General features: G+C 28.9%; 1 protein-coding gene across 1 annotated transcript in view; it reads right to left on the bottom strand.

Annotated features, from left to right (window-relative positions):
* Window positions 1-2,984: 2,984 nt before the first annotated feature.
* The window catches only part of ck (myosin-VIIa ck), a 36,953-nt gene continuing 21,999 nt past the window's right edge, over window positions 2,985-17,938 (bottom strand). Inside the window, exons 15-42 of the mRNA XM_067279909.1 lie at window positions 16,660-16,782; window positions 16,335-16,574; window positions 16,185-16,256; window positions 15,896-16,108; window positions 15,616-15,693; window positions 15,451-15,549; window positions 15,153-15,370; window positions 14,303-14,420; window positions 13,921-14,223; window positions 12,866-13,093; window positions 8,887-9,060; window positions 8,118-8,362; window positions 6,400-6,563; window positions 6,005-6,317; window positions 5,773-5,939; window positions 5,572-5,663; window positions 5,431-5,492; window positions 5,202-5,354; window positions 5,024-5,129; window positions 4,839-4,953; window positions 4,681-4,767; window positions 4,499-4,605; window positions 4,313-4,431; window positions 4,156-4,222; window positions 3,969-4,085; window positions 3,809-3,892; window positions 3,610-3,729; window positions 2,985-3,532 (exon numbers count right to left, since the gene is read on the bottom strand). Of these exons, the coding sequence (XP_067136010.1) occupies window positions 3,443-3,532; window positions 3,610-3,729; window positions 3,809-3,892; window positions 3,969-4,085; window positions 4,156-4,222; window positions 4,313-4,431; window positions 4,499-4,605; window positions 4,681-4,767; window positions 4,839-4,953; window positions 5,024-5,129; window positions 5,202-5,354; window positions 5,431-5,492; window positions 5,572-5,663; window positions 5,773-5,939; window positions 6,005-6,317; window positions 6,400-6,563; window positions 8,118-8,362; window positions 8,887-9,060; window positions 12,866-13,093; window positions 13,921-14,223; window positions 14,303-14,420; window positions 15,153-15,370; window positions 15,451-15,549; window positions 15,616-15,693; window positions 15,896-16,108; window positions 16,185-16,256; window positions 16,335-16,574; window positions 16,660-16,782 (4,074 nt within the window). The 3' untranslated portion in view covers window positions 2,985-3,442. The remainder of the gene's footprint in view (window positions 3,533-3,609; window positions 3,730-3,808; window positions 3,893-3,968; window positions 4,086-4,155; window positions 4,223-4,312; window positions 4,432-4,498; window positions 4,606-4,680; window positions 4,768-4,838; window positions 4,954-5,023; window positions 5,130-5,201; window positions 5,355-5,430; window positions 5,493-5,571; window positions 5,664-5,772; window positions 5,940-6,004; window positions 6,318-6,399; window positions 6,564-8,117; window positions 8,363-8,886; window positions 9,061-12,865; window positions 13,094-13,920; window positions 14,224-14,302; window positions 14,421-15,152; window positions 15,371-15,450; window positions 15,550-15,615; window positions 15,694-15,895; window positions 16,109-16,184; window positions 16,257-16,334; window positions 16,575-16,659; window positions 16,783-17,938) is intronic.

Below are 17,938 nucleotides of genomic sequence, written 5' to 3' on the forward strand. Positions count from 1 at the left end.
AATATTATGATTCTACGAGAATGAAACATACACGAATTACACATATAGATAGGATGATTATGTGTTTTATGAGCATTGATGATATGTCGGCACAGTGTGTCAATCTGACACGTGTCATGGAAACGAACAGGCAGGGCAGTTTCTTGACCTTTCTTCCCTATATTGTAGTCGAACGCCTGTGTCCCGGGAGGTAGTTCTGCCAGTATAGGTGGAAAGGGTGCCAGGGGTAATGTCTGGTCGTAGCCTAGGAACATGTGGTCAATTAGACCTTTTCAAAAAGATGAAAAAAATTCACACGTGTTGCACATCCATTTAATACTCAATTTATGTTTATGTGAAGTGTAATGTTGCTGTACATCTTTACTTAAAAAGCTAAAGAAGTCACATTTTTCCACAGGACAACTAAAAATGGATGTATGTAGATAACAAAGAAGCACGTGGTCCATTGTAGAAATGGAATTTTCGTTCTCTGTTGGCGTAGACATTATACCTCAACAAATATAGAGACGGTGATGAATATTGATGAATTAGGTTATATAGTTAATTAACCGCTAATTTATGTATACTGTTAACAATACATTTAAAAAGTCACACGACTATTAGACGTTTGAAAGTTCGAGCTACATAACTGACAACGATAAATAACAGTCCAATAGAAGTAATGTTGCTAAAATAAAGTTATTCACTTACTTCGAAAAGTAACAAGTCCAATATCCAGATTGATGTAGAATAGTGAGTCCAGCACTAGTGTCTATTATAACTGACAAGATTTTAGCTGTAGTATCACACTCTACATACACTTATCAGAATGGCGGGCTGATCGTTATACTTCGTAACAGTTCGTTCAACAAATTTCAGCTTATAGCACCCTTGTGGTTGATGACGCATTTCTTTACGGAAGCCTTGTAGATCTCATACTTTTCCAAGTGTCATAAAAGTATCTTATTGTACATAGAGTGGAGGATTCTGGATAGATAATAGACCTCCCTTGATCTGAAGCATAACTGCTCTTACATCTTATGCTTTGGAGGTCTATTATCTATCCAGAATCCTCCACTCTATGTACAATAAGATACTTTTATGACACTTGGAAAAGTATGAGATCTACAAGGCTTCCGTAAAGAAATGCGTCATCAACCACAAAGATGCGGAGTCATTCCCTCGGCTTGGAAGTTTTACGTTCATCAACATCTAGATGACGACGTTCCATCTGACACAAATTCTATGACATCATCTATATCTACCAATGGCCAGGCACCATACCTACTGTGCAGCACATACGATTCTAAATGAAGTTTTTCATAGAATCATAATGTTCCCCCTGAAGATGTCTACTGGAAAGTAAATGAAAATGTTTGTGAAATTGTTTAATTGCTGGATTTTGGGTTGACTCAAATATTAAATCACATGATCTCACTGTAAACAGACAATTTATGAGTAGTTTTTGTATGCATATCCCAGTATTGTGTTGTTGTTCGTACAGATAAAGCCCTTGAATTGGACAAAACTTGAATTAACTGGTTGGTGCTAAAGTTGGATGAAGTTAACTTCATTCAAATCTTTTGATTAAAACAAAAAACAATTACTAATTTCAAATTTTATCGACGTGAAAGATGAATAAAGCTGAGATTATCAAAAAATGGATGAACAAAGCAAGAACAAAACTTAAAATTTGGGCTTTATCCAGATAGGAGTATATATACCATTGTTTGGATAGAGCTGAATACCGAAGTTGACTTTTTATGGGTGAGAGCATTTTGTTTCTTAGCCACTAAATGAATAGTGGCTAGGGAACTGCATTGTTGCTAGATATGGCAATTTATTGCAAGATTTCATACCTGCTTCTCAGTACTGGAACAAATTAATAAACACATTTAACTAAACTTTATTATTTATTCCAGCAAATTTGGTCAACTCTATTTCATGTAAGGTGACTGCTTTCTGTGCACTGACAAGATGGGCCTTTATGCACTATACAAATTTGGAAGACACGTTAAAAGAGCTAAAACATCTGGAGGACATAGCTATAAAGCATAAAACTCCAGGCACAAAGTGATAGGGTATGACCAGTATTTACATACTGTATACAAAGAAATTGCTGACAATACGGGTATCAGTTTGGCATACAAGAGAGTTCCCATGGTATATAAATTACTAAGCAATGGAAAGGACAAGGCCGTTAAACATAGGGCCCAAAGGGTGTACAGTGTTTTTATGAGGGACAACGGATTCCAAAGAGATATGGTATACATTAGGTCTACTAAGCACTCCATACACAAAAGGTTGCAGGAACAACATTAATTTTGAATAAAAGGCATACCACTGCCTTGTCCATTTATGCAACTGAGACAGACGTGCAAGCCAATCTCCAGAATACCATGTTAATTAAGCAATCATTTCAAGCCGATCACAGAAGCCTTGGAACTATACAAGGCCAACCTGACTGGCAATTCTGTATTAATGTTAAATACAGAAAAAAGCATCTCATATGTTTGGTAATAGCTTTTAATTAAGTTTAAAAACCAGGAATTGCCAACAAAAGTTAATAATTATTGTGAGAAAAAATTGCCAGGACAAAAAGTTTTAAAATTTACAAAATTTAATAATAATAATTACTATTACTATTATTTCTTATATTTATATCTTTTGTTTAATTTTATATTTGCTGCCGATTAATTTGTTGTTGTTTTACGACATTATGTTTTTGTTCTAACTATTCAATATTTTAAAAAATATTGAAAATTTTTGTTCTGCACATTCCAATTTTAGAATATTGTTGATGACCTGAGGCAAACCTTGGTTAAGGTCAAAAATGTTCATCAGAAATTTTTTAATTAAAAAATATTTGTTCCTGGAAATTAAAGGTTTAGTTAAATGTGGATATTTTTTAATCTGGTGATTTTTTTCATGCCTATGATAAACTTCTCAAAAAGACATTGTAAATTTCAGGCTACATGTAATACAATTGAAGACAAACACAAAAATAGTTGTCTTAAAATTTTTATATTTTAATTTAATTATTTTATATTGGATCAAATAATTAATTTTTCAAAAATTTTATTCAGAAAATTTAAAAAATCTACAATGTTGCTATGATTGTGATGCACTTGAGAATTTAAATAAGAAAACACACGTATGCACGTAGACCGCATCCCTGCCGAGCAAGATGAATGTGTGATTTTTTCATTCACATTGCACCAAACGTGCAAAATAAACATGATTTTGTGTGTAAAAATATATAAACATTGAGGCTGTGACATTAAAATTTTAAATATTACATAACATACAGAGTATCAAATTTGTAGTTATTTTGCATGTTAATTAGCTTTAAATTTCATTCTGAGCACTTAATTTTCTGTACATCAATAACAAATAGTATAGATTACATAGTAATCTATTACTTATCAACAAGCAACTTTTCTTTGGGCAAACAAATTTACATTTAGTTCTTAATTCGTATTGTCCTTTGCTTATTCATATTTGTTAGCATTAAACTGATGTACGATGTTAGAAGATCGTCCATTTTATAACCCTAAAAAAATTATGAATGATAAGACATTATAATAAAAAAATGATCTCGACCATAATGATTAAAATATTAAAATTTACCAGTGGAGTTTCACATAATAACTTATTTCCACGAACCAAGTTTCCAATAGTCATATGGAAATAAGTATTTCCACTACTCCAATTGGATATACGAGTGAAAGGATGGGTAATTAAAATATCCTGAAATTTAAAATATGTAGGAAAACATTATTGGTAAAATACTTTTATCATCAATAAACTCTTAAATGGTTCTACTCACCTTAGATATTGGATTTATTAAACTAACTCCTTGTTTATTAATTGCTATAAGAAGCTGTTCTGGATAACTTGGATCAGTTGTTTGCTATAAATATGAATGGTATTGATATTTAAAAATATATTTAAGTTCTTTGTAATAAACAAAGACATTATAATAATACCTTCACTTCAAAAAATGCTGAGCCAAATGTAGGCCATTTGTATATTGTTTTTAAAAAGTTAACTTTAGCATCTTCGGGAGTTAGACCAGCATCCGAATTATAACAAGCAACAATTGACTGTAAAGATCAACATGTTAAATCCAAGAAATTTTTTATAATTTAAATTGATATAAAATAGGGTAATTACTCTTTTCCAATCACTAGTGCTCTGTACTTTCATTATATCAGCAGGAATTAGTTCTCTTAGTAACGTTCTTTAAAAAAAAAAAATAAGGAAATACTCATTAATTTAATCAACAAGATATTTTGAAGTTATTATTTACTAAACATACAAAAATACATACGGAATAGCTTGTAATTCCACTTTGCTTTCACCAAATCTTACCCTATAAATAAGGGCAGCCAATCTTGCTGCATCATCTTTAGTGCATTTGTGATATCCACGTAATAATTTCGGCAATTCCTACATTGTAGATGTATTATAAATAAATGACAAATTTTAAGATTTTAAAATTCTAACATTTAAATACCTGATGATAATGAAATATTATATCTGCATTTCTATCTTTCCCAGGAACTGTATTTGTCCATAATTTTTTCATGAAAAACACTTGATATGTGAACTGAGGAATTGAACCTGATAAAAATTTAATTTGCCTTTAACATCTGAACAGTAATTATGCATTTTTTATATTTAAAATAAATAATTCACCATCTCTTGTGGGTCTTGCTTTCCGAATCCAGTCAGTTAAATGCCGAACAAAATCGAAAAAGAAATCTCCCTCTGGTACACTTATCACTAAGTTTGTAGGGAAAAAAAATGATTTTTGGAAATATGTTTAGTGAATTTTAATCATTAAATGAATTTACCTTTGTCAGCAATTTTCACAAATAAACTAAACCCTTCTGCAGATCTTAAATTTAATCTCTGTGCAATATTCTGACAAAAATCTTTGGCTCTTGTACTAGAATCTACTTCAAATGCCTGTAATTAAATTCATTACATAGTAAATTTTAAAATAAGTTTAAATTAGTTAATAAGTCATAATTCATACTTCATCTGTATCATCGGGAAAATAAACTTTATGAAAAATTTGTGTAGTTTTATGTTGAATTGCTTCTACTTCTACCAAATGTGGTGGGTATTTTCTCTGTCCAGTTCTATAAATTTATTTATTTTTAAGCAATGTGATTTTCTAAAGTCAATTCAATTATATAAATTAATTAATAAACCTGAGTGTTTTCTGAAGTCTCTGAAGAGAATCCATGGCAATGGGATGCCTGCGTGTGCGTAAAAATAAGGTCAATTCTTTCAATAAAGTTTGACTAGGAGCAAAAAGACCTGTAGACAACCACATGAGTTCCCATCCTCTTTCTTCACTTAATCTGAAATTAAACATTCATATAGGTCCAAGTACAGTACGTACACTCATTATATCATATTACTATTAATAATACTAACCTGTTTTTATTTTCTGTGAGTTGTTTCATTATTTGACAATAGATTTCATCTCTTAATATTTCCTTTTTAATAAATAAAGCAAATAATTACTTTTGAAGTAATATTATTGTATGGTTGATTATAAGTAAATAAAATATTTACATGTTTTAGCGGACCGTCAAATATCTGATCTGTTAATTCGTTTCCGGTTCTTGTTCTCCGAGATGGAAGATCACCCATATATTTCAGAACAGGTAAAATGTTAAGTTAATTTTTAGTATTTGTATATTCATACATATAAATAAAACTTTGAAAGCTAATTTTGTTTTACTTTAAATTTTATTAAAGTAAATAAAAGGATATCATTAAATGCAAAACAAGCTTCTTGACTAAGTTCTTCCTTGTTTAATAATTTCTTGAGCAATGGTTGTTTGATTGGTTCTCTAGAATGGCGCCATAATTGTTCATTATCTCTTCTGCGTGCTGAAGATAGTGTTAATGTTCTAGGTATTGTTCGTTTTGGTGGTGGCCTATTGTTTAAACACATTAAATATCATGCAAATAGTTAGGAGATCTTATAAAGAATATGCATTACCTAAAATGATCAAGAGAGTATTCTTCTAAAGTATGAGGTTTTTCCATTGGTTCAGGACCATTGGTCTGCCTTATTGAAAACAATTGTCTGCTTTCTTCTGCACCTTCTTGTGTAAATAATGCAAGTATGTTATTAGGAGGTTTGCTTAAGGCAGGAAGTACATATACACATTCGGATGGAAAATCTCCCTTTTCTCCCGTTCTTTCACATCTTCCAATGCACCAATTATTTGCTGTAAGTGTTTCACCACAGTGTCCATCTTCAAGAAAAATCAGATCTCCCTGATTTAAGCTTAGGAAGGACGGGCCATCTCCTGTAGTTTAATGAGGATCAATCCTTTGCTGAAGTAACAAGTTTAAATTTATCCAAAATAAATAGACTAAAAAAATACTAACCATTATAATCTTGAAGGGCAATTGCAAATTTAGATCTCTTTTTCAAGCCGTCTAAAAAGAATTCAACAAGTTCACGAATATCATCCGAGTTTGGTGACTGAAAAGTAAATTCTTCTCCTCGAATAGTAGCAACTATAAAACTTTGAAGAAAAGGACGACTACTTCTGTTAAAATTAAAAAGTTCCTATCAGCATATTAGAAAATAAATGCTTAATAAAGTATTTTTCAAATTTGAAATTTCTAAATATGGATAAACATAATAATCAGCAATATGTACTTTTATATAACAAAGTATTATGCTTTTAGTAGTAGTATTTTAATTAGAAAACTCTCCTTAATCTATAATTTTTTTCAAACCATCTTTTGATGTTTTCAATGAAATTTTCCATATTTTGATTATTATTTTTACTAGCTGTACCCAGCAAATTTTTGCTGTAAAAAATTGTTGTTAAATTACAAATAAAGAGGAAAAATAAAGAAGTAAATATATTAATAAATTTTATGTAAAAAAAAATTTAAGACTTAAATTTCTCAGTATACAATGATTTTTGTGTAAATATTTTCAGTTATGTATCTTATTCTAAAGATGAATAACTTTACATTTTTTTGTATAATTCGAAACCGTGTCATCTTTTCTTTGATTAATTCGTTATCACTAGTAGGTGCATATACAGACACTTCGCAATTTTATCATCAACTTTTATTTGGGAATTTGTTATTTGCCAAAATTCCCGAATAAAAGTTGATGATAAAATTGCCAAGTGTCTGTATATGCACCTAGTAGTGATAATGAATTAATTTACACTTTTTGTTTCTTTCTTGCCTACAAGTTGAGTTGTTTGCTTAGGCACCATTTTATTTGAAAGAAATGATGTCAGACCTTCTAATCAAAATTTAATTGTACATTAAATTTTAGTTAGGAGTTTAGTTTCATTAATAACAAAATCTTTAATTTTCTTATTAATGAAAAAATAATCTGAAACAAATGAAAGACTATCAACTTGATATTATTTTTTGAAATGTTTTTATACAGAATGAATATTTTTCAGACTTTTTCTACCCTGTGGAAACTAAAAGGGCTTTTTAATTGCAGTGATTATGTTTGGTCAGGCCCACAGTGGGTTGGCTGAATGGTGTGGAAAGAGGCATAAGGTATCTGAGATGAAACACGCCTAAAAAATTCCTGGAGTTTTTGATCCATCCAGACTCATTCCTGGGTCCCCAGAGAGGTAGACTGACATCTTAATTGCTTGACCATCTGGCCACTGACTGAATGGGTAAGTTCAAAAGCAGAATGGCAGGAAGGAACATCCCTATGACAAGAGCAAATTGGGCACATTTTTGTTTCTAAGTATTTTAAATAAAATTAAACAATAAACTAGATGCAAAAAGACTAATCTACATTAAATAAGATTCAAAATGATATATAAAATAGAAATTTAATTTATGTACAAGTACTTTAATGAATTAGAAATAGATTTTGTCTTAGCATATTCTGTATATATAGATAGATAGCTATTTGAGATTTTTCTACATTTTAATTAACTTCTATTTTATTTTATATAGCATAGCCATCTTTAATAATAATTCTAAGCATATTAGACTGTAGAATGTGATCAAATGAATACATTCATAATAATCAATCTATCAAATAAAATAAAATTACAAATACCATAAAAGAATCTTATTTCATAAAAATTCATATTTATAAATTTCACCTTTGACTGTTTATTGTTGTAATTTCTGGAAATGATAACTCCAAAAGCACTTGTTCTTGATCGTCCACAACATAAACTCCTGTCCAATTAATAGCAATAATTACATCATTTTTAGGCAAATGAGGACCAGATGATCTTAAAGCTTCATAAAAACGTGAGAAAAGCAACGGCCATTTATATTTGGCATAATCGACAACATCTTCCTTAACTCTCAACGGTGGTACTCTTTCTTGATAGTAGTAGCTCTATAAAATATATAATTTATTGTTCATTTTTGAAAAGAAAGTATTACTGTTTATTTGCGTGAAGAAAGCACTCAAAAAGAATGTGATGATATCAATTGGAAGAAACCTACTTGTAAAAATATTACTGTTCAAAATTTAAAGTAGTTTAAGTTTGATGTTTTATTTATCTATTTTTAATTTAATTTAGAACTATTAACAGTTAAGTTGTGATATCTTAAGCACATGTCTAAAAGAAAAATTCTTCATAATAATAGTTTTTTGCTAATAGATTAATAAAATGTTATTGATTATTTATTAGACAAAAAAAATATTAAAAATTCAATTAATTGTTTTGATAAAGAAACAAAATCAGAATATTTATATTCAATTAATCAACTATTGAAAAACTGCAATAATATTTCTAAAAATAATAAATTTCTGGTAATAATGTGAGATTAGTTACCAGGTGCCTTTCTCACACACAAAAACAGTATGTGTAATTTCATTTCTAATATATCTGCATATAAAAAAAATTATTAAGTTACCTTACTATATGCATTTGTAACATGATTTAACCATCGTTCAATACTTTTATCACTTGCTTGAAGACAATAATCAGGAATGTAATTTGGCAGCAACGCTACTAATTGATCTAAGAGGAGATCTGTGCCATGATCAATATAATATTGCTGAGCTGCTATCATAGCAAGATCTTCTTCCTTTTAAAAATAAATTTTTAATATAACAATTAATTTAACTGATTAAAATGTGCCTATTATTGTGATGAGAATTCTTATTGAGAAATCTCTTATTACAAACCAACACTTTTAAGCACTAAAACATTAAACCAGAAATAGAAAATGCTATTTTCTATTAATATAAAATATACATAATATATAAAATAAAATCCAAGTATATTTCCAACTGCATTTTTATCTAGTGGTAAGTTTAATTTTCTCTTATATTTATTAAGAAGTTAAAATTTCTTAAAGTCATTGTTTATTAAAAAATATTAAAGTTTACAAATACATTAATTTTTTTATGTTATATGAGAATTTTAATTTTTACTAAATTCTGTATATTGAATTATATATATCGGGGTGGCCGACAAGTCGATCGCTCACGATGCCTTTACTTTATGTGTTACACTTGTAACCGAACGCAACGCCTGAATGTAACACGCAAATGCAACAGTATGCATGCAGCTATGAGTTGACTCATAGAAAAACACAGCCATTTAGCTTGAATATTTGGTACTGTCATACAGTAGCTTCTTTTCTTTAGTACATGTATTAACATTATTATTACTATTTCTCCCATTATTATTAAGGTAATAACATAAATTCCAAATCTGTCTTTATCTGTAGCTAATTTGAATTAATAAATATTGTTAATAATTACTCATGTTTTAATTCCCCTGGATGCGAGTTTTTTGGCCCGTTAAATAATTTTTACGTAGGTAGATATACAGAGTGTTTCAGTACAACGTGCACTCCCGCGATTAATACATTAACAAAGAATAAATCTAAAAATCTTATATCATTCTTCCATGATAAATTTTTCTGGCCCACAAAAAATCACGAAAGAAATCTTAAAATCAAATTATCAGCCATACTGTACTTTTTCATATTTATGAACACATAGTACCACAATTTATACATTGCAATTGATAAAAAAAATTAAATTATATTTTAAGTTACTAAAAATCTATCTTGAAAGAACTTTTTAGGTACCACCTGTACGGAATGAACTGGTAGTTGCAAATATCAAAAGTTGGGTCTGGAAATTTATTTTTTTATGAGCCTTATACCTCAAAAACTTAATAAGTGATTTAAAAACAAGCAAAATATATTCAAAACTATTTTTCTAATCTACCCATAGCTCGCAGGAGTGCACCTCATACTGAAATACAGCATATAAACATAGTATGTATTACACACTTCCCCCTCTCCACTTAGACTATGCCTATGACAACAAGTCGATCGCGACACATTTTTAAGATAAAAAGTATATCTTATGTACACAAAAGTTGGCCACCCCTGATATATATAATTCTAAATATATACAAAATTATTTTTAAAAATAAGATAATTTCTTTTTATTTACCATTTCTAGTAACTAGTGACTATAATAAGAATTAAACAGTAAAAAGATGCATAAATTTTTAGACTACTGTCTTTATTTCTTTCCAAACAATCTATTTTAAATTTTGAATAATGCTTCTCTTTTCTACAATCTTTCAGATATTTTATTCTAAGAGAACAGATAAATTATTTAATTAAATTATTTAACCAATCACTTATTTAAATTTTAGCTCTCGTTTCAACCTAATTCAATGATTTTGTTCCAAACTTTTTCTGATAAAGTAGCCATTAGTTTGTCATCAATACAACTTCAATTATATTGAGAATATGTACATCATTAGAATATAACCCTATAAATTCCAGTAATCTTTAACAGTTCCTTAAATTTTTTATGGTATTTATTTCTCTTCCAGAGCTATTTATACACTTCATTCATTTTCCAAAAATAATTTTTTAATTTCATTGTTAAATTTCTTTCCTAATATCTTTGTCTCATTTCCTCCTCGTTATCCTTTGCTCTTAAATCAAATTTTTCACAGCAAAGTTTAAAGGAAATTCAAATTTTTATTGCAATCATGGTTTAATAACTTCCATTATACATTTAAAATTACCCTCTAAATGTTTGATTTTTAAGATTGTTCTAAACACAAAGTTGTTTTTGCAATGAATTGAAATTAAAATATTCAAAAAGTGTAAGAGATATTTTTCCTTTTATACCTTTATATTGAATCTTTGCCATTTTTTTTCTGAAAGAATTTTAATATCTATTGTCATTATGAATCAAGTTATTGATAAATCTATTATATTTTCAATATCAGCATTAAATTCTTTTCTTATTAAAACTGTTATTATATCTTTTATATTTATTGGACAGACTTTTTCAAATTACCAAATATATTATTCATAAAATTTATCAAAATAACAATGAAAAATTTGATAAAAGGATGAAAATTTTCACATATAACTATGAAAGCATACAATAGTTAATTGATAATGAAAAGCAATTTATAATAGTTTCATTGTATGACATTAACAGTAGTATATAATACATTGATAATACATACAATATATAATAATAATAAAAATAGGATGTTATGAATGACAATTGTATATCTTTAAAGTATTCAAGAACTGAAACCACCATTTATAATTTAATTTAACAAAAGAAAACAGAAAAATATGGAAAACTGTATTTTAAATATAACATCATTTTATATATGAGGGCGGTTTTTTCAAGCTCCGATGGTCCATAAAACAAAGACAAGTGTAAATAACAAAATGAATTTATTATCAAAAGTTAGGTACAAACATGGTTACTTTTCAACATAATCACCATGAAGATTGAGGAATTTGTCATGTCTGTGGACGAGCTTTTCCATCCCCTTGTCATAGAATGTTGCTACTAGTGAATTGAGATGGCCTTAACAGCGTTGTCTTGAAGATCATCATTAGTTCATTAGTCTCAAATCTCTGCTGTGCTAGCCACATTTTCAGTTCAGGAAAGAGGTGGAAGTCTTCACACATTAAAAAGTTTTAATCTGGGTGAAAGTCTGAAAGGTGGAAGTCTGCACACACCTTTAAACACCCAGCATATAGTCCCAATTTAGCGCTGAGCAACTTCCACCTCTTTCCTGAACAGGAAAAATGACTAGGAGGACAGAGGTTCAAGACTAATGATGATCTTCAAAACAATGTTAGGGCCCATTGGCAGCAACATTATATGACATAGAGATGGAAAAGCCCATCCACAGATATGACAAATTCCTCAATATTCATTGTGATTATGTCAAAAGTAACCATGTTTGTACGTAACTTTTGGTAATAAATTCATTTTGTTGTTTACACTTGTCTTTTTTCTATGGACCATCGGAGCATTAAAAAAAAAACAGCCTACTTATTATACTGTCACAAAAGTTAAAGGAAAAAGATGAGAAGTGGGTTCAGAAAAAAACATTAAGATTACTTGAGATGAAAAAATAATTACCCAAGAATGAAATTCTCAAGTATTTAACATACAGAAAACTATTTTTATATTTTAACTATTTGATTTACAACAATTTTAAATTTATTATTAATAATTACATACAAAAATAGATAGCAGTTCATAAGAGTAGTTTGTGAACAACGATTTTATATTATTCATATATATTTCCATCGATACGAATCTTAATAATTTCAAAGTTTATATCAAAATATAATTTCAAATAATCTTAAAAGATAAAAATTTTACAATTTTGATATGTTAAGTAAGGAAAATTGTAATGAAAAATATAGTTTTTCATTACAATTTTCCTACTTAGCATATCAAAACTTTTTAATCTAAAATTCTAATCTAAGAACTGAAATATAAAAAAACATTTTTTGTATAAATTATTGGAGAATGTAAATACCTCTTAGGACAATTATTAAAACAATTATGGTATATAAATATTATGCTTACTTTATCACATCTGTATTCACCAAATTTGACACCTCTCACAACTTGTTGAAATATAAGATTAGTGGCAACGGGATCTTCTGATGGATTATGCCATGGTGCAAATATTTCTTTTCTAAAGAATAACCTCCATGGTGCATTACGTTCCTGAGCACCTTGTTCTTTTGCATATTGTTCACACTGTGATATTGCATCCATAACATGCTCTCCTCCACTTCCTAAAGATGATACCTTAAGACAATAAAAAAATAATAATTTTTAAATGTTTCATTAATATTATACTATATGTGTAAATAAATGTTTCATTAATAGACACATTTTGGTTTCCTGAACTCAGTAGTTATTTTTATAATATACAGACATAATTAATATATTATGATTTGATTTCTACTATTTAATTTTATCAATAAAACTTTCTCCAAATAGAGCTATTTATCACATTCATTCAGTGCAATAAGCAATATCATTAAGAATAGTAGAGATTCAGATTGAAAAATATTTTGATAATATTAAGCACGCGGTTGAAACATTGCCTTAAGAATTAATGAGATTTCATTTCACATATAATGATAATTTGCTTTTACAGTGTTTTCAAAAACTTTTCAAAATGTGAATTTTCAAGCAAAGCTTTGATATTAAGACTAACATATTATATTACATTGCAAACAATAATTAATGATAAAATGAAAAGTGTTTATTACTCAATGAGACTTATACTCAAGCAGATATTCCTTCTGCTTGGTAATTTATTATTCCTGTTGGTTATTTATATTTTTGTATTTAGCAAGAACAATAAATTACCAATAAAATAAAACTGCCTCTGTTTTTGCACTAAAAATATATGAGAAATAACCTTTGATTAGCAAATTAAAAGTTAGAATCTGTAATATTGGTAATTACTATATTCAATTTATTTTAGATCATGTTCTAAACCAAAATAGTAGTGTGTGTTCAAAATCATTCTGTATGCCTAGCATTAATACAAATGCATATAAATTTTATTATTTTTTTTTATATCTTAATGAAATCAGGTTATACAGAGCAACATTTTTAAATACCTTATCAAACAGAGCTATATAAAGTGAAAATCCAAACTGATCTTTTAACTGAATTTTATCAGACAGTTGAGCACATAATTCTCTGGCAGTTGTAGCAGAATCTGCTAGAAGTGTTTTAGTATTTCCATCCATAAAAGTTATGGGTAACATCAAAGGTTTTTTTGATTTTGTGGCTTGTAGTTCTAACCAAGAAGGTGGCTGTCCTCTAGTGCCATTCATAAAAGTTCTTCTTAAACGATCTTCACAATAAGGTGCATAACCTGGAGGACCTTCTCGAATGAAATTTAATAAATATTTCACAAACTAAAAATATGTAAAAAAAAAAAAAATTAATTTACTAGAAATAATCAGAAATCATATAAATTGATATTAAAACATTTACTTTATCTGATGGAGCAAAACATCCAACACAAAGAGATAATAATATCCATCCTCTTGCATGTGAACTTTTATTAGGATTGTTAGTTAACTGCTTACAAATCTGACAATAGATTTCATCTCTGAAATATAAAATAAAAATTTATGCTTATCTATGTTTCAACTTTTATGATTAATTTATTTTAAATACTGATTTATTATAAAAGTTATAATATTTAGAAAATAGTTTTGCATATTTTACATATAGTATAAAATAAGATTTATTTTCTGTTGATACAGTTATTTATTTTAAAATTAAAAAAATCTTTCAATTTTTTTCTTACAGGTACTACAATAGTGTAAGCAGTGGATAGTGTAACTTTCTAAAATAATTAAATTTATGTAGCATTCAACCTATTATATAAATGATAACTAAATATAAATATCTTACATTTCTATAGTTATTTATGCATAATTATACTCAAAAGTAAAATAAAGAAATGGTTTTCAGTTATGTGAAAATATAAATAGAATAAATTTTGCAAAAGAAATGCCAAGATAAATTCTGATTGAAAATAATTGTATATAAAAATAAATGATTGTCTATTTACTGAAAATAAGTTGATGTAAGCTATAATATATAACATTATAATGCACAAATTCTGAAAATATTTAAGTAATGATATCAAAAAATCTGCTATTATTCCCCAAACAAAAAACTAAATTTTCTCAACATAAATTCTCTATATAAAATTCTAAAACTCTTATTTATTTATTTTAATAGTAAGGGAAAAATCTATAATCTATTAGATCTATTTCTAATATATTCTATTCTAATACATTTCTCAAATAAAAATATTTGTTACAAATTTTACCTAAGTTCATCCCTTAGAATTCCATGTCCAATAATGAAATGAAGTTTTTCCAAATTAGAAGTTGGCCTGCTTTCTAACCAGCTACTATAACTATCATCATTAACATCGTCTTCTTGAAGTCGTCGTCTTACATCTTCAGTTAATTTATTTTTCTTCTTTAATGTTAAAGACACAAGTTTGTTTCTAATACTTCGTGATTTTTGTTTTGTATATGTTTCCTATTTAAAAAGAGGAACTATCTTAACTTTATCGGTTAAATAATCAATTACAAAAATTGATGAAATTACAGAAATCTTACAGTTTCCATTCCCATTAACTGAGCTTCTTGAAATTCTTTGCTTTTGATGAAATTTCTACCTAATGTAGCTGATACTTTACTCATAACTGAAGTATTATCCTGTAATGAATAGTATGTTTTTATAAACTGAATAATTTCATCAGTATACTCAACTATATAACTTACCCTTTCCATTATATGGAATTTTGGTTCTGGTAGATCACCCATAAAACGAAGAATTGTAATCCATAAAGCATTTGCAGCCTTTAATAAAAAAGTAGAATTCAGAAAAAGATAAAGCAAAAACTTCAATTTTCTTTTCAGCTTAAAAATTAAGAGTTAAATTAGACTTTCAATATTTTTTTATTGTAAGTGTTTTAAAATTTCAATTATAGATTGTTCATTAATATTTAATTATAATTATTATCAAAACATTACAAATAAAAATTAGATTTTCAGTAATTACCTTGCAATCACCTTGAGTAGCAAGAGGAAGCAATGGTTGCTTTAAAGATTTGCGTTGATATTGATGACCAGCATTACCCTGGAAATAAGTTGCTGCATATTTTTGAAATTTATACTCAGATAAGTCTTCTTGATCAATGGGAGGAGCAGGTAATGTGCCTTCAGAATCAGCTTCAGCAGTTACTAGTGCATTCACTCTTGATTGTTCCAAATCCTGTAATTTGTCACAATTATTACTTTTGATCTATTTTCTAATTAAAAGTATTTTATATTTATTGATTGTTAAATACCTTGAATGCTGTTGGAGCAACTTGATCACTTGAAGATTCAGTTCGTGGTAGAAAATCAAACATTGCATCGACCTAAAGCATACACAAATAATAACATTTTATTTTCTTGTTTTAAAGTTGTTTTGTTATTTATTAACAGCAAGCTCTTACTAATTTAGAATCATCTAATTGTTCTTCTTGACGATGAACTGCATCAATTATCACTGCTTTTTTCTGTTCAACATTTCTTCGGTCTGCCACTTCTTCTTCACGTAATCTTAATTCTAATTCTTGTAATCTTTCTCTATACTTTTGTTCAGCAATTTCTCTCGCTCTCTTGTGATTCATTTGTTTTCTCAATTTTTCTTCTTCTTGTTCTCTTAATCTAAGTGCTTCTATTCTATGACGATGCTAAATGAATAAAATTAATTATAACAACCATTTCATACGAATTATCATATGTTAGTATAGGAATAAAAACTCTCAAAACACTTACCTCTATTTTCATCTTCCGATAATTTCTCTGCGCAATCACCCTCCTGACAAAAGCCTGTATTTTTACAATAGCCCAATGCCTTTTATGGTATTCTCTTCTGGCTAAAAGTCCACGGCATCGAGCCTGAAAATTGAAATTGCAAAATACTTTGTAGTGCTACGCAACTATGTATTATTGTTATTATTATTATTATTAATTATTTTCTCGGTTTCCTTTTTGTATGTATCGGGTTTTCTTGGTTTGTACCGTGTCGCGTGGAATTTTCTTATGATGTCACCTTAGGATACGTGAGAAGCTTTCTGATTGGTCCAGAGTGGGACAATAAGTGAAGCGGACTTCCGGAGAGCGGGAAGTATAAATTGAGGAACTCTCACGATTGAGGACACTTTTTGGCTGTTTTTGGATTCGTCGAGGAAGGTCGTTGAGGAAGGGTCAGCAAGGACGTCGGAGTTAGACCGGGAGAACAGGAGTCTAGAAAGGGCGACCACTTTCAGTCGGGAAGCACAATCCGTTTCCATCGTAGTGTAATTGAGGAGTATCAACGAGGGACGTACTTCTGGCGACGTAAATTACGTTCAGGTATCGGACAGAACTATTAGTTTTGAGAATTAACATAAAGAAAAGGAACGCTTGGAACTCGAGATCGTGTTGCATTCACTTAACATAATACCGTGATTCGTCGAATGCTAATATATGCAATTATTGTATAGAAGGAAAATGTGTATGTATATATGTATATAGAGTATTGTAAATTTCGTTAGTTTTAAGTCGTGTATCATGTAAACTTGAGGGTTAGGAAGCATCTCGCGGTTATTGTACTGTTAGAATAAATTACTGTTGTTTCGCCAAATTCGTGCACGTGTAATTGGTCATTACTTGAGTCCTTAATATACATCCTTATTACATCCGTGGACTTCGATCCATCGGATATTCAACATTGGCGTCCGCGACAGGATATTGATCGGGTTGTTTGTTGTAAAAGGACCGACCAAACGTGCATCTTGTATTAACCCCTCATCCTACTGCCGCTTATATCTGTAATTATAGCCATTGGAATTGTAAATTATATTATTGTAAAACCAAAAGATTTCGGTAAACTATGGATGAACAAATTACCAGTGGATCTTCAGGGGCAGGGGAATTGGGCAATGTGCCTATTGTAACAGGATTTATGGGCATGATCCCATGTTTTTCGAACCTGCCCGGAGATATTTTAGATGTGAGTAGGTTTTTCCAAACCGTCGAGAACGTAGCGTCGTTGGCAAGCTGGGATGAGACT

Source organism: Centruroides vittatus, unplaced genomic scaffold (genome assembly GCF_030686945.1).
Source record: "Centruroides vittatus isolate TY-2023 unplaced genomic scaffold, ASM3068694v2 contig_879, whole genome shotgun sequence".
Classification (NCBI taxonomy): Eukaryota; Metazoa; Arthropoda; class Arachnida; order Scorpiones; family Buthidae; genus Centruroides; species Centruroides vittatus.